The sequence below is a fragment of the Mastomys coucha genome, unplaced genomic scaffold, assembly GCF_008632895.1.
Source record: "Mastomys coucha isolate ucsf_1 unplaced genomic scaffold, UCSF_Mcou_1 pScaffold15, whole genome shotgun sequence".
NCBI lineage: Eukaryota > Metazoa > Chordata > Mammalia > Rodentia > Muridae > Mastomys > Mastomys coucha.
Window position 1 is genome coordinate 151,815,652 of NW_022196897.1, and position 12,734 is coordinate 151,828,385.

At 50.8% G+C, this 12,734-nt stretch overlaps 1 protein-coding gene across 21 annotated transcripts in view; it reads right to left on the reverse strand.

The window, feature by feature from the left end:
* Positions 1-809: 809 nt before the first annotated feature.
* Positions 810-12,734, reverse strand: part of Zmynd8 (zinc finger MYND-type containing 8) — a 99,108-nt gene continuing 87,183 nt past the window's right edge. For 17 of the 21 annotated variants that reach the window (XM_031372774.1, XM_031372791.1, XM_031372783.1 and 14 more), the window contains 6 exons: positions 12,479-12,557; positions 11,304-11,543; positions 9,776-9,936; positions 8,831-8,897; positions 3,711-3,794; positions 810-2,366 (listed from right to left, as the gene is read on the reverse strand). In XM_031372774.1, coding sequence (XP_031228634.1) covers positions 2,218-2,366; positions 3,711-3,794; positions 8,831-8,897; positions 9,776-9,936; positions 11,304-11,543; positions 12,479-12,557 — 780 coding nt within the window. In that variant the 3' untranslated portion in view covers positions 810-2,217. The remainder of the gene's footprint in view (positions 2,367-3,710; positions 3,795-8,830; positions 8,898-9,775; positions 9,937-11,303; positions 11,544-12,478; positions 12,558-12,734) is intronic. The other 4 variants (XM_031372788.1, XM_031372784.1, XM_031372794.1 and 1 more) reach the window with 1 other exon arrangement.

Below are 12,734 nucleotides of genomic sequence, written 5' to 3' on the forward strand. Positions count from 1 at the left end.
TCCAGCCTCTGCCTCCCAAATGCTGAGATTACAGGTGTGTGCTACCTCGCTTGGTTTTATGAAATGCTGGGGATCAAACTCAGGGCCTTGTGCAAGCCAGGTAATTACTCTTCAAATTGAGCCATATTCCCAGGCTAAAATTCACATTAAAAAAAAGAAAAAAGAAAAAAAAACACCATTTTCCTATCCATGAGTAGGTGCGTCGGTTCTTCAAATGTCTGTGGAAAGCTCAGGAGAGGAAAGGAAGGCCTAGAGGTGGCTGAGGGCAGCCCCTTAATAACCCTGTTAACTCCTAAGGTCACAGGAGGGAACAGGTCAGCCCTCCCCACCACAACTACCACCCAATTGGAACCCACACCTGAGCATCTGCCCCCACAGGTGCCACGTATGCAGGCATGAGCCCCAGGCCAGAAATATGGGTATCTCTACCCAGATGGCCCTGGGAATCCTCAGCCTTCCAAGACGAACCTTCTGGCCTAGAGACAAAGGCTGATGTGTCAGTTGCTTCTCGTGGCATTAGCACAGCTGCAGCTACCACGACCTTAAGAAAGCGCCAGCCCAGGCCATGCCCCTGGAGGGTGCCCAGGACCTCAGGGGGACCTGTCTCTTGTGGCCATTCAAACCTGACACAGCCACACCCTGACCCACCGCAGACTGTCATGAACAAACCCTTTTGCCAAAAGGGTTTCATTTTAAAAAAAAAAAAAAAAAAAAAAAGGTTAAGAATCTGAAAAACTTGGGATGTCAAGGGGGAGGGGAACCCAAAAGATCATAACCGCGAGAGAACACTGCTCAGTCACGAAGAAACGCCATCATCAAAAAAGATATTTAAGTTTAATACAAATTTTATACAAAGAAAATGTGAAAAAATACTCCCATATGCTAAAAGCAGTTACGCTTCCCAAATAAGGCCAGCTAGGCTAGATTGTTTTTTTGTTTTGTTTTGTTTTTTTTGACGACCTCAATTCACTAATTTTCTCCCGCTCTCCTGTTTTCTTCTAGCGTTTCTTCCTTTCTTCTCTCTAGTAGGGGTAAACTAGCTGGACAATGCGCAGCTTGCATTCTCTTATCAACAATGAAGAGAAAGTAAACGGAGACTAAAATGTACAACGGAATGTACTGGAATGATATACAATTAATTTTTTTTCTGATATACACACATCACCTTTTGCTTCAATCGATGCTCGTTTTACACAACATACAAAAAACGGAACTACAGCAGACGTAGCGTTAACGGACAGCATGTCGGGTCCTGGCTTTCTCTCACACTGCCTGTGTTTCATGCTTACATAAAAACGTAGAACTCCAGCAGATAAATAATACATACATGCTCCATCCCCGGGCTCGCGTGGCCTCGCCGTGCACCTTGCCTTTTGAGTCCTTGCTTCTGAGAAGCACGTCTTCACAGATCTGTGTGAGTGCTTATGTGAAAAAACTCAGTAGAGAGAAGGGGGTCTCCCTGCAGGAATGCCGGCTGCGTTCTCGACGCCCCAGCACGAGCACGAACATCTGCCGTCTGCATTCGGGATGCCACGGGGATCGTTCGTGTGGACCTTCTGTAAACAGGAGGCTGCTTTGCCCTTTCAGGAACCATAGCTGGAAACACACCACACACACACACACTTCTGTGTCCTTCGAGCCCAGCAAGCTTGTGTCTCCTAGGGTCTGTGAGGGGGCCGATGGCTTGGTGTGGCGGGTTCAGGGCAGCACAGCCTCAGAGCCCGGATCGTGGTGTGCTGCGGGGGTAACAGTGGCTCCCTCCCCTGGTTATCCGAAGACAAGGGCCTATGTGAGAATATCAATCCCTGGGCCCAGCCCGGACACCACAGTGAGGCCAGCGGGCTAAACTAACCAGCCCCTGGATTATCAAAACATTCTTTTAATTGTAGATTTTTTTTATATATATAACTTGCTTTTCTTTTCTGTTTTTTTTTTATAAGTTAAGGTCAGTATAGATATGAAAAGGAAAGGTACGCTAGGTCAGTGACATCACAAAGTGTACCTACTTACACCTAAAGTGTTTGGCTCACAGGGTAGAGCCGTCCCAGCCAAGGCCGGAGCTGGGATGGAGTCAAGTTGCTGTCCTGCAGCCAAGCCCACGGACAGAGCCTGAGTGTTGGGAATTCTAAAGGTGGCTGTTCTCCAGTTTCTGTTGCGTCCTGTTGTTTGGGTTGTTTCCCCCTCCCACAGGGAGGTGTTCTGGCTCACAATGCACCCCTAGTCCCAGAAGGTGTCTAGCCGAGACTCCCGGGACTCTTTGGGCATGAGGTTCTTCGTGCTGGCCCCTGCACTGTGCTCGGAGCGGGATGACCCTCGCTTCTCTTCGCTGCTGCTCCATAAACCCGCCTTGCTGCTCCGGGAATGGTCTGGGGAGGAAAGGCAGCAAGTTCAACCCCCCTCCCCCCACCTTGCCTCCCTCCAGCCCAGCCACCCACAGCTGCCCGAGGTCCCACAGAGTGAGGGCAGCTGGCTTTTAGGCTTCAGCTACAGCTAACTGGAAGATCAACAGGTGTCACACTTGCAGAAAGTGAAGGTGAGCGAGTGATGGTGGTGTCCAGGTGACGGGGAACCCCTGCCCTGTTAAGTGACTGGACCATCCCAAGGGGGGGGCCCATGCACTTTGCCTCTGACCTCGGCTCTTGGAGAAAGACCCTCAGAATCTGGCATATGTGGTCTCCTCACAGAACTCCTGATTAATTTATAAGACTCACATCCAAACCAGGAAGAGATTGTAAGAGAAGAAATGAGAACCAGATGAGATGGCTAAGCCCACCCGGCCACTGACTCCACAGATTCCCAGTAAGGACCATGTAGGGGTCAGTGACCAATACAGAACCCAACGGACACATGGGATGGCTCTGAGGACACAAAGGCAGCAAGTTAGGTAGTGGCTGAGGAAGCAACGAGCAAGCTAAAAGAAGAGTCACAGAAGCTATCTCAGAAGAGGACAATAGCCCCAAACTGTGGGCACGATGACCGCTTTAATGTCCGGCCACTAAGATCCCTTTGCTCTGTAGACCACTTAATAAGCTCCCAGATTCTCTAACTTTCCTGAGCTGTGGAGGGTCAAGCTTAAGATGGAGCGCAGTCAGTGAGGAGGGACCACCGCTGCCCCTGGGGGACTGCCCTTCTTACTGCCTATTCACAAAGCACATGCAAAAAAAAAAGAAAAAAGAAAAAAGAAAAAGAAAAAGTTCCTGTTGCTTTAACATTCAACCAGAAGGGGGCATTGTTCTAAAAGGACAATCAGCGTTCCAAACGGTCCTCTAAGCGAGCTCACATAATCTTCTAGGTCTCTGATGGGGTGACATGGATAGTCACACATCACCAAGTCCTTCCAGCTGTGGAGAGAGCCAAGATCAGTGGGGGCATGAAAGAAACAGAACTCGAGATACCAAAGGTCCATCCATAGGCCTGAGCCTCAAGTGGACTGGGCCCAGGATGCTGGGTCACATGGCAGATCACGGCAGGGGAGATGCTGAGCCCGGCAAGATAAACAGAGGCTCTAAAAGGCCAAACCTACAGCAGTTAGCAAGAGGAACAGACGAGAGGACTGACGCCCAAGCAGAGGGAGACGACACTCGAAGCACAGGACACGCCCACCCAGACACAGACAAACACACACACACAGATACACGGATACACGAAACAAAGCTGCTGCATGCCAGGAGTGACTCCCAGCGGCTCCCCCGAGACGGGGTCATACTTACACTTCTGGGCTGGGTAGTTGGGGTGCGGCTGGTGGTCTGTAGTGGTTGGGGTATAGGCAGGCTGCTTGTCACACCTCTTGCTAACTGAAGAGAGCACAGGCAGCCTTAGAATCCATCACAGCTGAAATTCCACACAACCCCAGGGGCCGACACCCACGGCTAGCTGTTCCTTCATGTAGGCCACTCAATTGGATGTGCTTATAGGTGATGGGGCTCTTAAAAACTCGTGTAAACCACAAACAGGGTCGCTGGACACAGCGCCACATCACGGGGAGGAAGGTGGACATATGAGGACATACTGGGACATAAAAGCAGCCCCGTACTTTGCAAGCCACAAATGCTCAGAATTTTGAAAGCAAAATGTTCCAAGCTTCAAGCTCTGCCAAAGTCTGGATCTAGCAGGGAAACTGAGGCTGGGTTGAGGTGCACGAGGGTGTCAGGCACCACACAGCAGGACAGAGCAGAGCAGAGCAGAGACTGACGGTCTGTGAGGAAGAGGAGGGCTAGCAAGGGCCACACGGAGGAGGGCCACACGGAGGACGGCAGGGGACAGGAACTGGGAGGGACCAGCTGACTAAACCCTAGGCTGAAATAAAGGGCCATCCACAAACTATATCCAAATCCTCAGAAAAGCCAAGTGTGCTCATCATCTGTCACCCCAGCCCTCAGGAGGCTGAGGCAGGAGGATCATGACTTTCAAAGCCAGCCTTGGCTACAGAGCAAAAGTGCCTAAAGACCTAAAAATGTGAAGCGGAAGGAGTATGTACGTTAAAGAATATCCTGCCGGGCAGTGGTGGCGCCCGCCTTTAATCCCAGCACTTGGGAGGCAGAGGCAGGCGGATTTCTGAGTTCGAGGCCAACCTGGTCTACAGAGTGAGTTCCAGGACAGGCAGAGCTATAACAGAGAAACCCTGTCTTGAAAAACAAACAAACAAACAAATAAAAAAAAAAAAAAAAAAAAAAAAAAAAAAAAAAAAAAACAAAGAATATCCTGAAGAGTTTAATAGGGGGAGAAAAGGGAATCAAGAGGAAGGAGGAGAGAATCACCGGCCTGGCCAGGTGCCTAGGTGACTTGTGCCATTACAGTTAGTGCAAATGCACCTGAGGATTACAACCGTTCACAGAGAGAGCGGAGACAAGAAGAGACCTCGGAACGTGCATGCTCTCAGTCTTCAGCAGGCCACAAGCAGAGACAGAGAAAGAAGACAAGCTGCCAAGACTCTCCTGACAGGCCGCGAGGAGGGTAGGCTCGCTCAGCCAAGTGTGGCCAGACCACATAAAGCAATCAGAAATCAGGGAGGCGAAGGTCACTGATACATTCTAAAGATGGGTCAGAAAGCAGGCCTGTGGAAGTCCAGAGGGCCACCACGGCAGTGGAGTCAGGTGGAGGACACCTTGCCGGGTCTAGTCTACCTTCTGTGCCTGTATGCAGGGACATTCTGCTTAAAACCCTTAAAGGACAAATTGATGCTAGAGACATGACTCCATGGGGAATCCCTTGCCCGGTACAGGTGCAGCCCTGAGTTCAATCCTTAATACTACATAAAAGGCCTGGTAATGTGTGTGTGTGTGTGTGTGTGTATACATGTAACATATAAGTGTGAGTGTGTGGGGGTGTGGATCCATGTAACATGTGTCCGTGTACGGGTGTACATGTAAAATGTAAGTGTGTACGCGTGTGTGTAGGTGGGTGGGTACACTGTAACATGTACGTGTGAGGGGATGTCGGGGTATACATGCAACATGTAAGTATGAGTGTGTATACATGTGTGGGTGTTCATGTAATGTGTGAGTATGTGCGCATGTAAAGTGTGTGGGTATACATATAACATGTAAGTGTGAGTGTGTGTACATGTAAAGTGTGTGGGTATACATATATCATGTAAGTGTGTGTGTACATGTAAAGTGGGTGGGTATACATATAACATGTAAGTATGAGAGTATGTACATGTGTGAGTGTGTGTACATGTAAGTGTGTGGGTATACATGTACCATGGAAATGTGAGTGTGGAGTCTAGAGGTCAATGAATGCCTTTATCATTTCTACTCTTTTTTTTTTTTTCGAGTCTGGGTCTCTCACTGAAACTCATGTCTGCTGGGATCACAGGTGCATGCTGCCTCACCCGGCCTTTTACCTGGGCGTACATTTCAGGCCTTCCTGTTTGTTCTCTTTGAGCCACAGCTCTATCGCCCCGGCCTTGCTCTTTACCCCAGATCCAAGACAAGGCTTGCTCTGAAATCCCCCCCACCCCCAACCTGGGCTTTGTCAAAGATAATGTGTGACAACATGTCGGCTGGGTTGGGGCTCAGACTGAACAGCAGCAGCCTAACATATGCAAGGCTTTGGGGTCTGTCCCAAGCATTGCATCCGTGCCCAGCACTCTAAGAAAAACAATGACAGCAATAATAAACCTCACAACACTTAGACATCTAAATGCCCTTGCTTCTCAGTGGCTTCCTCTTCACCTCTCTTGTTTTGGTTTTGGTTTTGAGATGGTCTCACTATGTAGCTCTAGACGGTCTGGTACTCACTCCGTAGACCAGGCTGACCTCAAACTCACAGAGATCCACCTGCCGCTGCCTCCAGAGTACCGGGATTAAAGATTACAGACAGGCATGTGTCACTATACCCGGATGGATGGCTCCATCTCTTAAGACAACAGTGACATGCCAACACAGAAGCCAGATGGGTGGGGAGCGTGAGAAGGGAGATGGAGGCGGGATGGGAAGCCAGGGAGGCTCTACTGAGCTGGGGAAACAGAGAGAACAGGTGTCAGCTTGTGCTGCTCAATCCAGTAACCACAAACCCAAGTCACTATTTAAATGACCTGAAGGGAAAGGTCAACCCCATCCCTCAGCCCTTAGGCACATGAGCTCAAGGGTTTGACATCCATTTCCAGGACAAGAGAGACCTGACCGTGCCTCTTGTCTATCAGCGATGAGAGGTATAGTGTGCTGATGCAGGTGAATTTATCACTGCTCCCCAGAAAGACGTGAGAGGAGCGAGCGGGCAGCTTAGCAGCCGAGGATGAAACAGAGAGGTGGGTCAGGTGCAGAAAGTTGCCCTGGCTGAACAAAACAGACTGTTGGCAAGTCTGCTCAGAACAGCACCCACACCTGATGCTCAAGGATGTGGAGGCAGGGAGAGTCAGGCAGGTGTTGACAGGAACAGAGAACCTGGGATGCTGCCGTTATGGAGTAGAGAGGCAGAGGCAGAGGCTCATGGTAGGGACTTACTTAGTAAGGTGACCAAGCAGGTGAGAAACTGTGCCCAGGGTGATAAGACTTGTGTGTGTCGTCATGGGAAGAGTCTGTTCCCCTGGGTGATGCTCTCCTACTGAACTCCTGGGGCTCAGGCGCAGCTTGAGGAAAACATGGAAAGCTGGGCGGGCCTTTGCCAGGTGTGCATGCTAAGGAAGCGGGGAGACACTGCTGAAGGGGGGGAGTCAAAGGCCACATGGTACGGCCTGGACAACCATCTCTGGCTTCCACTGACAATGACTCTGTTACTCACTGTGCCTGGCACACTAGGGAAGGGACACCTGTACAGACGCCCTGGCTCCGATGACAGACATCAGCTAAGCCACCGCTTTCTAGGAACTCATGACGCCCTCCCCCACACCCAGCCACTTCTTCCAGGACCTAAGGTCTCCTTTTACTCTTCCCCGTGATCCAAGATTCTCTAGGTCAGAGGACAGCAAATGGAACCCGCAGGCCCAAGCCACACAGCCTCTTCTTCTGCAGGCCAGGGTTTGCTGGGACACTGCCACCCATGCGACTGGCTGTTTGTGATTTGCAACAGCCACCAGGTCAACATGGACCTGCTAGAGGACGCCTCAAGGTCATTGCTCAAGCTCACTCTATCTCCTCGGCAGCACCCCAGAGTCCCACATGGGATCTCCTAACTTGGATAGCGCTAGCTCCACTCTCAGAACTAAGACATCCCTACGGTCCTCCTCACTCAGCTCCTGGGCTTATTTGCTTGTTTATATTTGAGACCCAGTTTCACTCTGTAGACCAGGCTGGCCTAGAACTCACCGAGATCCACCAGCCTCTGACTCCTGAGTGCTGGGATTAAAGGCCCGCGCCACCATACCTGTTTTATTTTAAACTTATTTTCATCATCATCACTAAAAAGTGGGAAATCCACTAAGACATCTCTTCAAACATGATTTAAAAAAAAAAAAGTATGGTTTCATGCTAAGGGCATGAAACTGGTAGAATCCAGTCCACTCTGTCTTTGTGGAAGAGCAAAATTCAAGCCAGGAAAGGTGGGAAAGGCCCATTACTCCAGTACTCAGGAAGCTGAGGCAGGAGGATGAGAACAAAGACCACAATTCAAAACAAGCCATGATGCTAATTAATCATGTGGTGGGATGACAGAGCACCTGAGCTTAGCAACACACTGGAACTGCCAGGGACAGTGGGGGAGGGGCTGCTCCCTTCACCTAAGGTCTCCAATCACTATTACACTCTGAGACTGCTCTCTACCGTCAGCCCCCTCCCTACCTCTCCCTACTCCTCCCCTCCCTACCCCTCCCCTCCTTCAGACCACTGTCCCCCACAGTGGCAATCCTCTGTGCACTCACTGTGCACAAGAAAAGCCTTGGCTTTCAGTTTTCAGTCACAGGAAATCAAGGGACAAGAAAAATCCTGGAGCCAAGACAACAGAAGAGAACCTCAAATTGGCCAAGGAAGCCATGGCTCTGAATTCTGGGAATAAGCTCAGAAGAATATAGGAAAAGACACCCAAGGCTCCCAGGAAGGGAGGGAGGCTCAAACTGCACAAGACCTAGTAGCGGACCCCAGAGGAGGCTCGACACAGAAGTTCTACTCATCACTGTTTTCATCACGAAAGGTTTTGAGGGTCTTCATCAATCAAACCTGCCCTGAGGACTCCGGAGACCTGAGCGGACCACCCTGTGTCCCAGTGAAGGGTGCCCTTAGTGAACACAACACATGCGGGTGACCAATACAAGGAGGTACCCGGATAACACCTTGCCTAGCCACACCTCCACCCAAATCCATCCAAGGTAGGCCAAAAAATCCCAATCCTTTGACTTCCCCCAAGTGACCAAGTAAAATACAGAGCCCCATGTGCCCACCAGGGGGCAACATACCAGAGCCTTGGTTGGAGCCTAAGTGCATGGAGGAGGGCGTCTCTCTGGAGCCGGAAAGGTCCAGGGTCTAGAAATATAAACAAACAAAAAGATGAGACCATAGAACCCCAGGGAATCATGGGACGGCTTACCACTCCCCCCCCCACACACCCTTAGAGGCCTCTACCTGGTGATCAGACAAGAGCCAGGGCAGGTGGATGGCCACACACACCTTTTGCTCTTACTAGATGCAAAGGCCAAAACAAAGCATTGGAGTGATTTCCCCCACCTATCCCTGTTGTCTCGGCTCCCACTACACTCACTACTTCCCCAGCTTCACTCTCAGACCTACCCAGTACCCTGCTGCACAAAGAAGGAATACATTGTTCAAAAGTCTCTCTGTATTTCATGTAAGTCTTCTAACCAGGCAATACTCAATACAGTCTTTACTGACCATCTAATGATTTGGGCTCTCGAGGTACACAGCACAGCTACAAGCGCAGGCAAAGATCAGCAGCCATGACCCTTCAAACGGCCCACGCATTTAACCGTTACCACGCGCCCCACAGGAAGCGAGCAGCTGCGAGCCCTATGGTCTAGTGTGACAGCACTGGCCCCACGTGGCCACTTAAATCCTAAGTAACTTTAAAATAAGCAGGTCCTTGGTCACATCAACCACACTTCTAGTCAGGGACATGTGGCTGGTGGCTTCCAGGGTTGCAGAAGAGACTGTTTTACCTCCTCAGGAGGAGGGCCCTTCCGAACTTTGAGGAGCCCTACAGAGCAGCTGAAGGTCCCACATACATACCACCCCAGCTCCCCATGTTCTCCCATGGGGGGACACACTGGCCATAAAGAACCAATCCCCACCCAGATAAACCCGAATGGCGAGGGACATCCAGTAGTGATAGATATAGAAAGGGTCCTTGGCACAAGGTGACTGACTGTCAGCGTGGGGATGCTCACCGAGTTACTCTCCTTGCTCTTCTCCGCTGGCGCCTCTTTCTCTTTGGGGGCGCTGGCCGGTTCTGAAGGTGCTGACTGTGTGTTGGAGGAGCTGCCCTGCGATGACTTAGTTCCCGTTTCTGTGCTTGCCTCCGCATCTGCTTCCTGCTGAGGGGCAGTAGCTGGGGACCAACGAGAACCAGGGAAGTCATGAGATGCTTCAAGCCATGTGCGAACAATCCAGGAGGCCGGCTTTAAAAATGCTACCCCTTGAGGACCCCACAGCTCAGTCCTGATCTGACCCCACCAGGCTCCATCCCTCCCAAACCCACCTAGAGATCTTGCACGGGCTTCCAACTCCAAAACCCAGAGCTCCAAATTTTATTTGAAAATAGACCTTTTAATAGCTAGTAATTCAACTTTTTTTTGGGGGGGGGGGTTCGAGACAGGGTTTCTCTGTGTAGCCCTGGCTGTCCTGGAACTCACTCTGTAGACCAGGCTGGCCTCGAACTCAGAAATCTGCCTGTCTCTGCAATTCAACTTTTAAATCATTTTGCTGAGAACACGTTCTCCAAGCAAAGGAAACTTGTGGGGAGAGGATGTGACCACCGAGGAAGCCTGTGGCCTTCCTCCACTAGGCTTAGATCCACCTCAGCCCAGCTGAGGCAGAGTGAGAGAGACTAGCATCCTTTGAGAGGGACCCAGAGCCTCTGGACGAGCAAAAGAGTGGGGAAGAGTTGGAGACAGAGACATCGCCATACCACAAAGCCCAGCTTGTGATGTCAGAGACTAACTACACTGCAGTACCCTAGAGTCACTTAACCAAAACCCTAACTTCCCAAAGTAAAGCCACTGAAACTGCTACCAGGTCGTGTCTCCTGCTAACATCCAAAAGGAGCTAATAGTTGTCCAGGCAGTCTCAATAACCAACCAATTAGTCCCCAGCAAACACATACCACCTGTGCTCTCACATTCTCAAAAGTGGGGCACACTGGCCATAAAGAACCATTCCCCACCAAACCCCAGACTGCAAGAAACATGTCCCTTCCTTAACTCCTTCCTTTACCTAAGAACTGGGCAGCATCCTGTTTGAGGCAGTGGATCACTATCGCCTCAAAGAACAGGAGTTCTAGGGGCTGGGAGATGGCTCAGCGGTTAAGAGTGCTCTCACTGGCTACTCTTCCAAAGGTCCTGAGTTCAATTCCCAGAAACTACATGGTAGCTCACAACCATCTGTGAAGAGATCTAGAGTCCTCTTCTGGCATTCATGCAGACAGAACACTGTATACATGATAAATCTTTAAAGAGAGAGAGAGAGAGAGAGAGACCCCAGAGCTAGATCACCGGGGCTCAAAAGCTCTGCTAATCTGGCTGTTGAAGGCTGTAGACACTGCCAGGTTTTGAGATGTAATTTCACACCTGCATCCCTTGTGTATCAGAGCAACAGTTGTTTATGGACAGAAGTGGTAGGAGCCTGAGCAAGCGTCCTTCAGCACCCTGGCCAGGAGGCCCCACCACGCAGCCCCCCAGGCGGTCGCCCAGACATTACCCGACTGGGTACAGGACTTCATGTGCTCGGGCCAGTGGGCCTGCTGACAGGGGTAGTCGCAGTAGCTGGTGTTCCAGCAGCAGTAGAAAATGGCCTCCTTCTTGCAGTTGGCACACCACTGCTTCTTCTTGGTCTCATCTACCGCCTGCTGCTTCTCCAGCTCCAGCTGCTTCTTCACCTCAGCGATGAGCCGATCCCGCTCCTGTTCCAGGCTCTGCCGCATCTCAGCCATGGTCAACTCTGGTGGAGGAGGAGGACATCACGGACCCAGCACAGGACTCCGGGCATCAGACCCCTCGCTTCACACAGGCCCGGCCTAAGTCTTGACTTGGAAAGGAGCCCCGCTAGCTCGCTGGCCCTGGGACAGTAGCCCAGCTGGGACATTCATCACTCGAGTCTCATAGCCTGCCGTGGTGTCAGTGTCATGCCTAGTTATGTAGGTGACAGCAGACCCCAGTGACGTCATCCCGACTAACCCCAAGTTGTAGGAATTCCACAAACCCTTCAAATGATTACAACCAATACTCAGCAGTCACTTTGGATTTTTTTTCCTGTCAATCAAATACATACACAGCACCTACTGGGTGCGAACTTGCTCCTAAGCATTCTGTACCACAAACCCAGTTGTACTCGAGGATAAGCGTTGTCATCCTGCTTCACAGCTAAGGAAACTGAGGCACACAGATGCTAAAGGCACTCAGACAATTTTCTTAGAATCTCCTATTGAGACACTGAATGAAACATCAGGGGATGTTGTGGCTCGTTGTTATGGTAACCGGGCAACTATCAAACCACAGATTCCTAAAAAAATCCCAGGCAGTACACACATTTACAAGTGACCCTTACATTGAAACTAAATGGTTCCTCCAGTCCTCACAGCTCTTCTTGAATTAAAAAGACCAGCAAAGGGCCAACAATGTGGCTTAGCTGGTAAAGGTACTTGTGGCCAAGTACTTAGATCCTGAGTTCAATCCCCAGATCCCATGTAAAGGTGGTAAATGAGAACACAGTTATCTTGAGAGGGAAAAGTGGGTCTGCACCCCCAGCTCGGCTTCTCCAGGCTGGACCCTTGCGGACTGTGATTTCCCTGACTCCGGGTACAGCCTCGTTTCAACCTGTTCACCTCTGGACCCAGCCTTAGAGCAGCCAAAGGCTCTTCCCTTTCCGGGCCTTACCCAGGTTGTGCTTCATCTCGGCGAGCTCCTGCTGGTGCAGCCACTGCAGCTTCTCAATCTCAATCCTCAGCCTTCGAATCTGCAGAGAGAACACAGGAGCCTGAGACGGGGAGAGCACAGGAGCCTGAGATGAGGAGAGCACAGGGAGAACATAGGAGCCTGAGACGGGGAGAGCACAGGGAGAACATAGGAGCCTGAGACGGGGAGAGCACAGGAGCCTGAGACGGGGAGAGCACAGGGAGAGCACAGGAGCCTG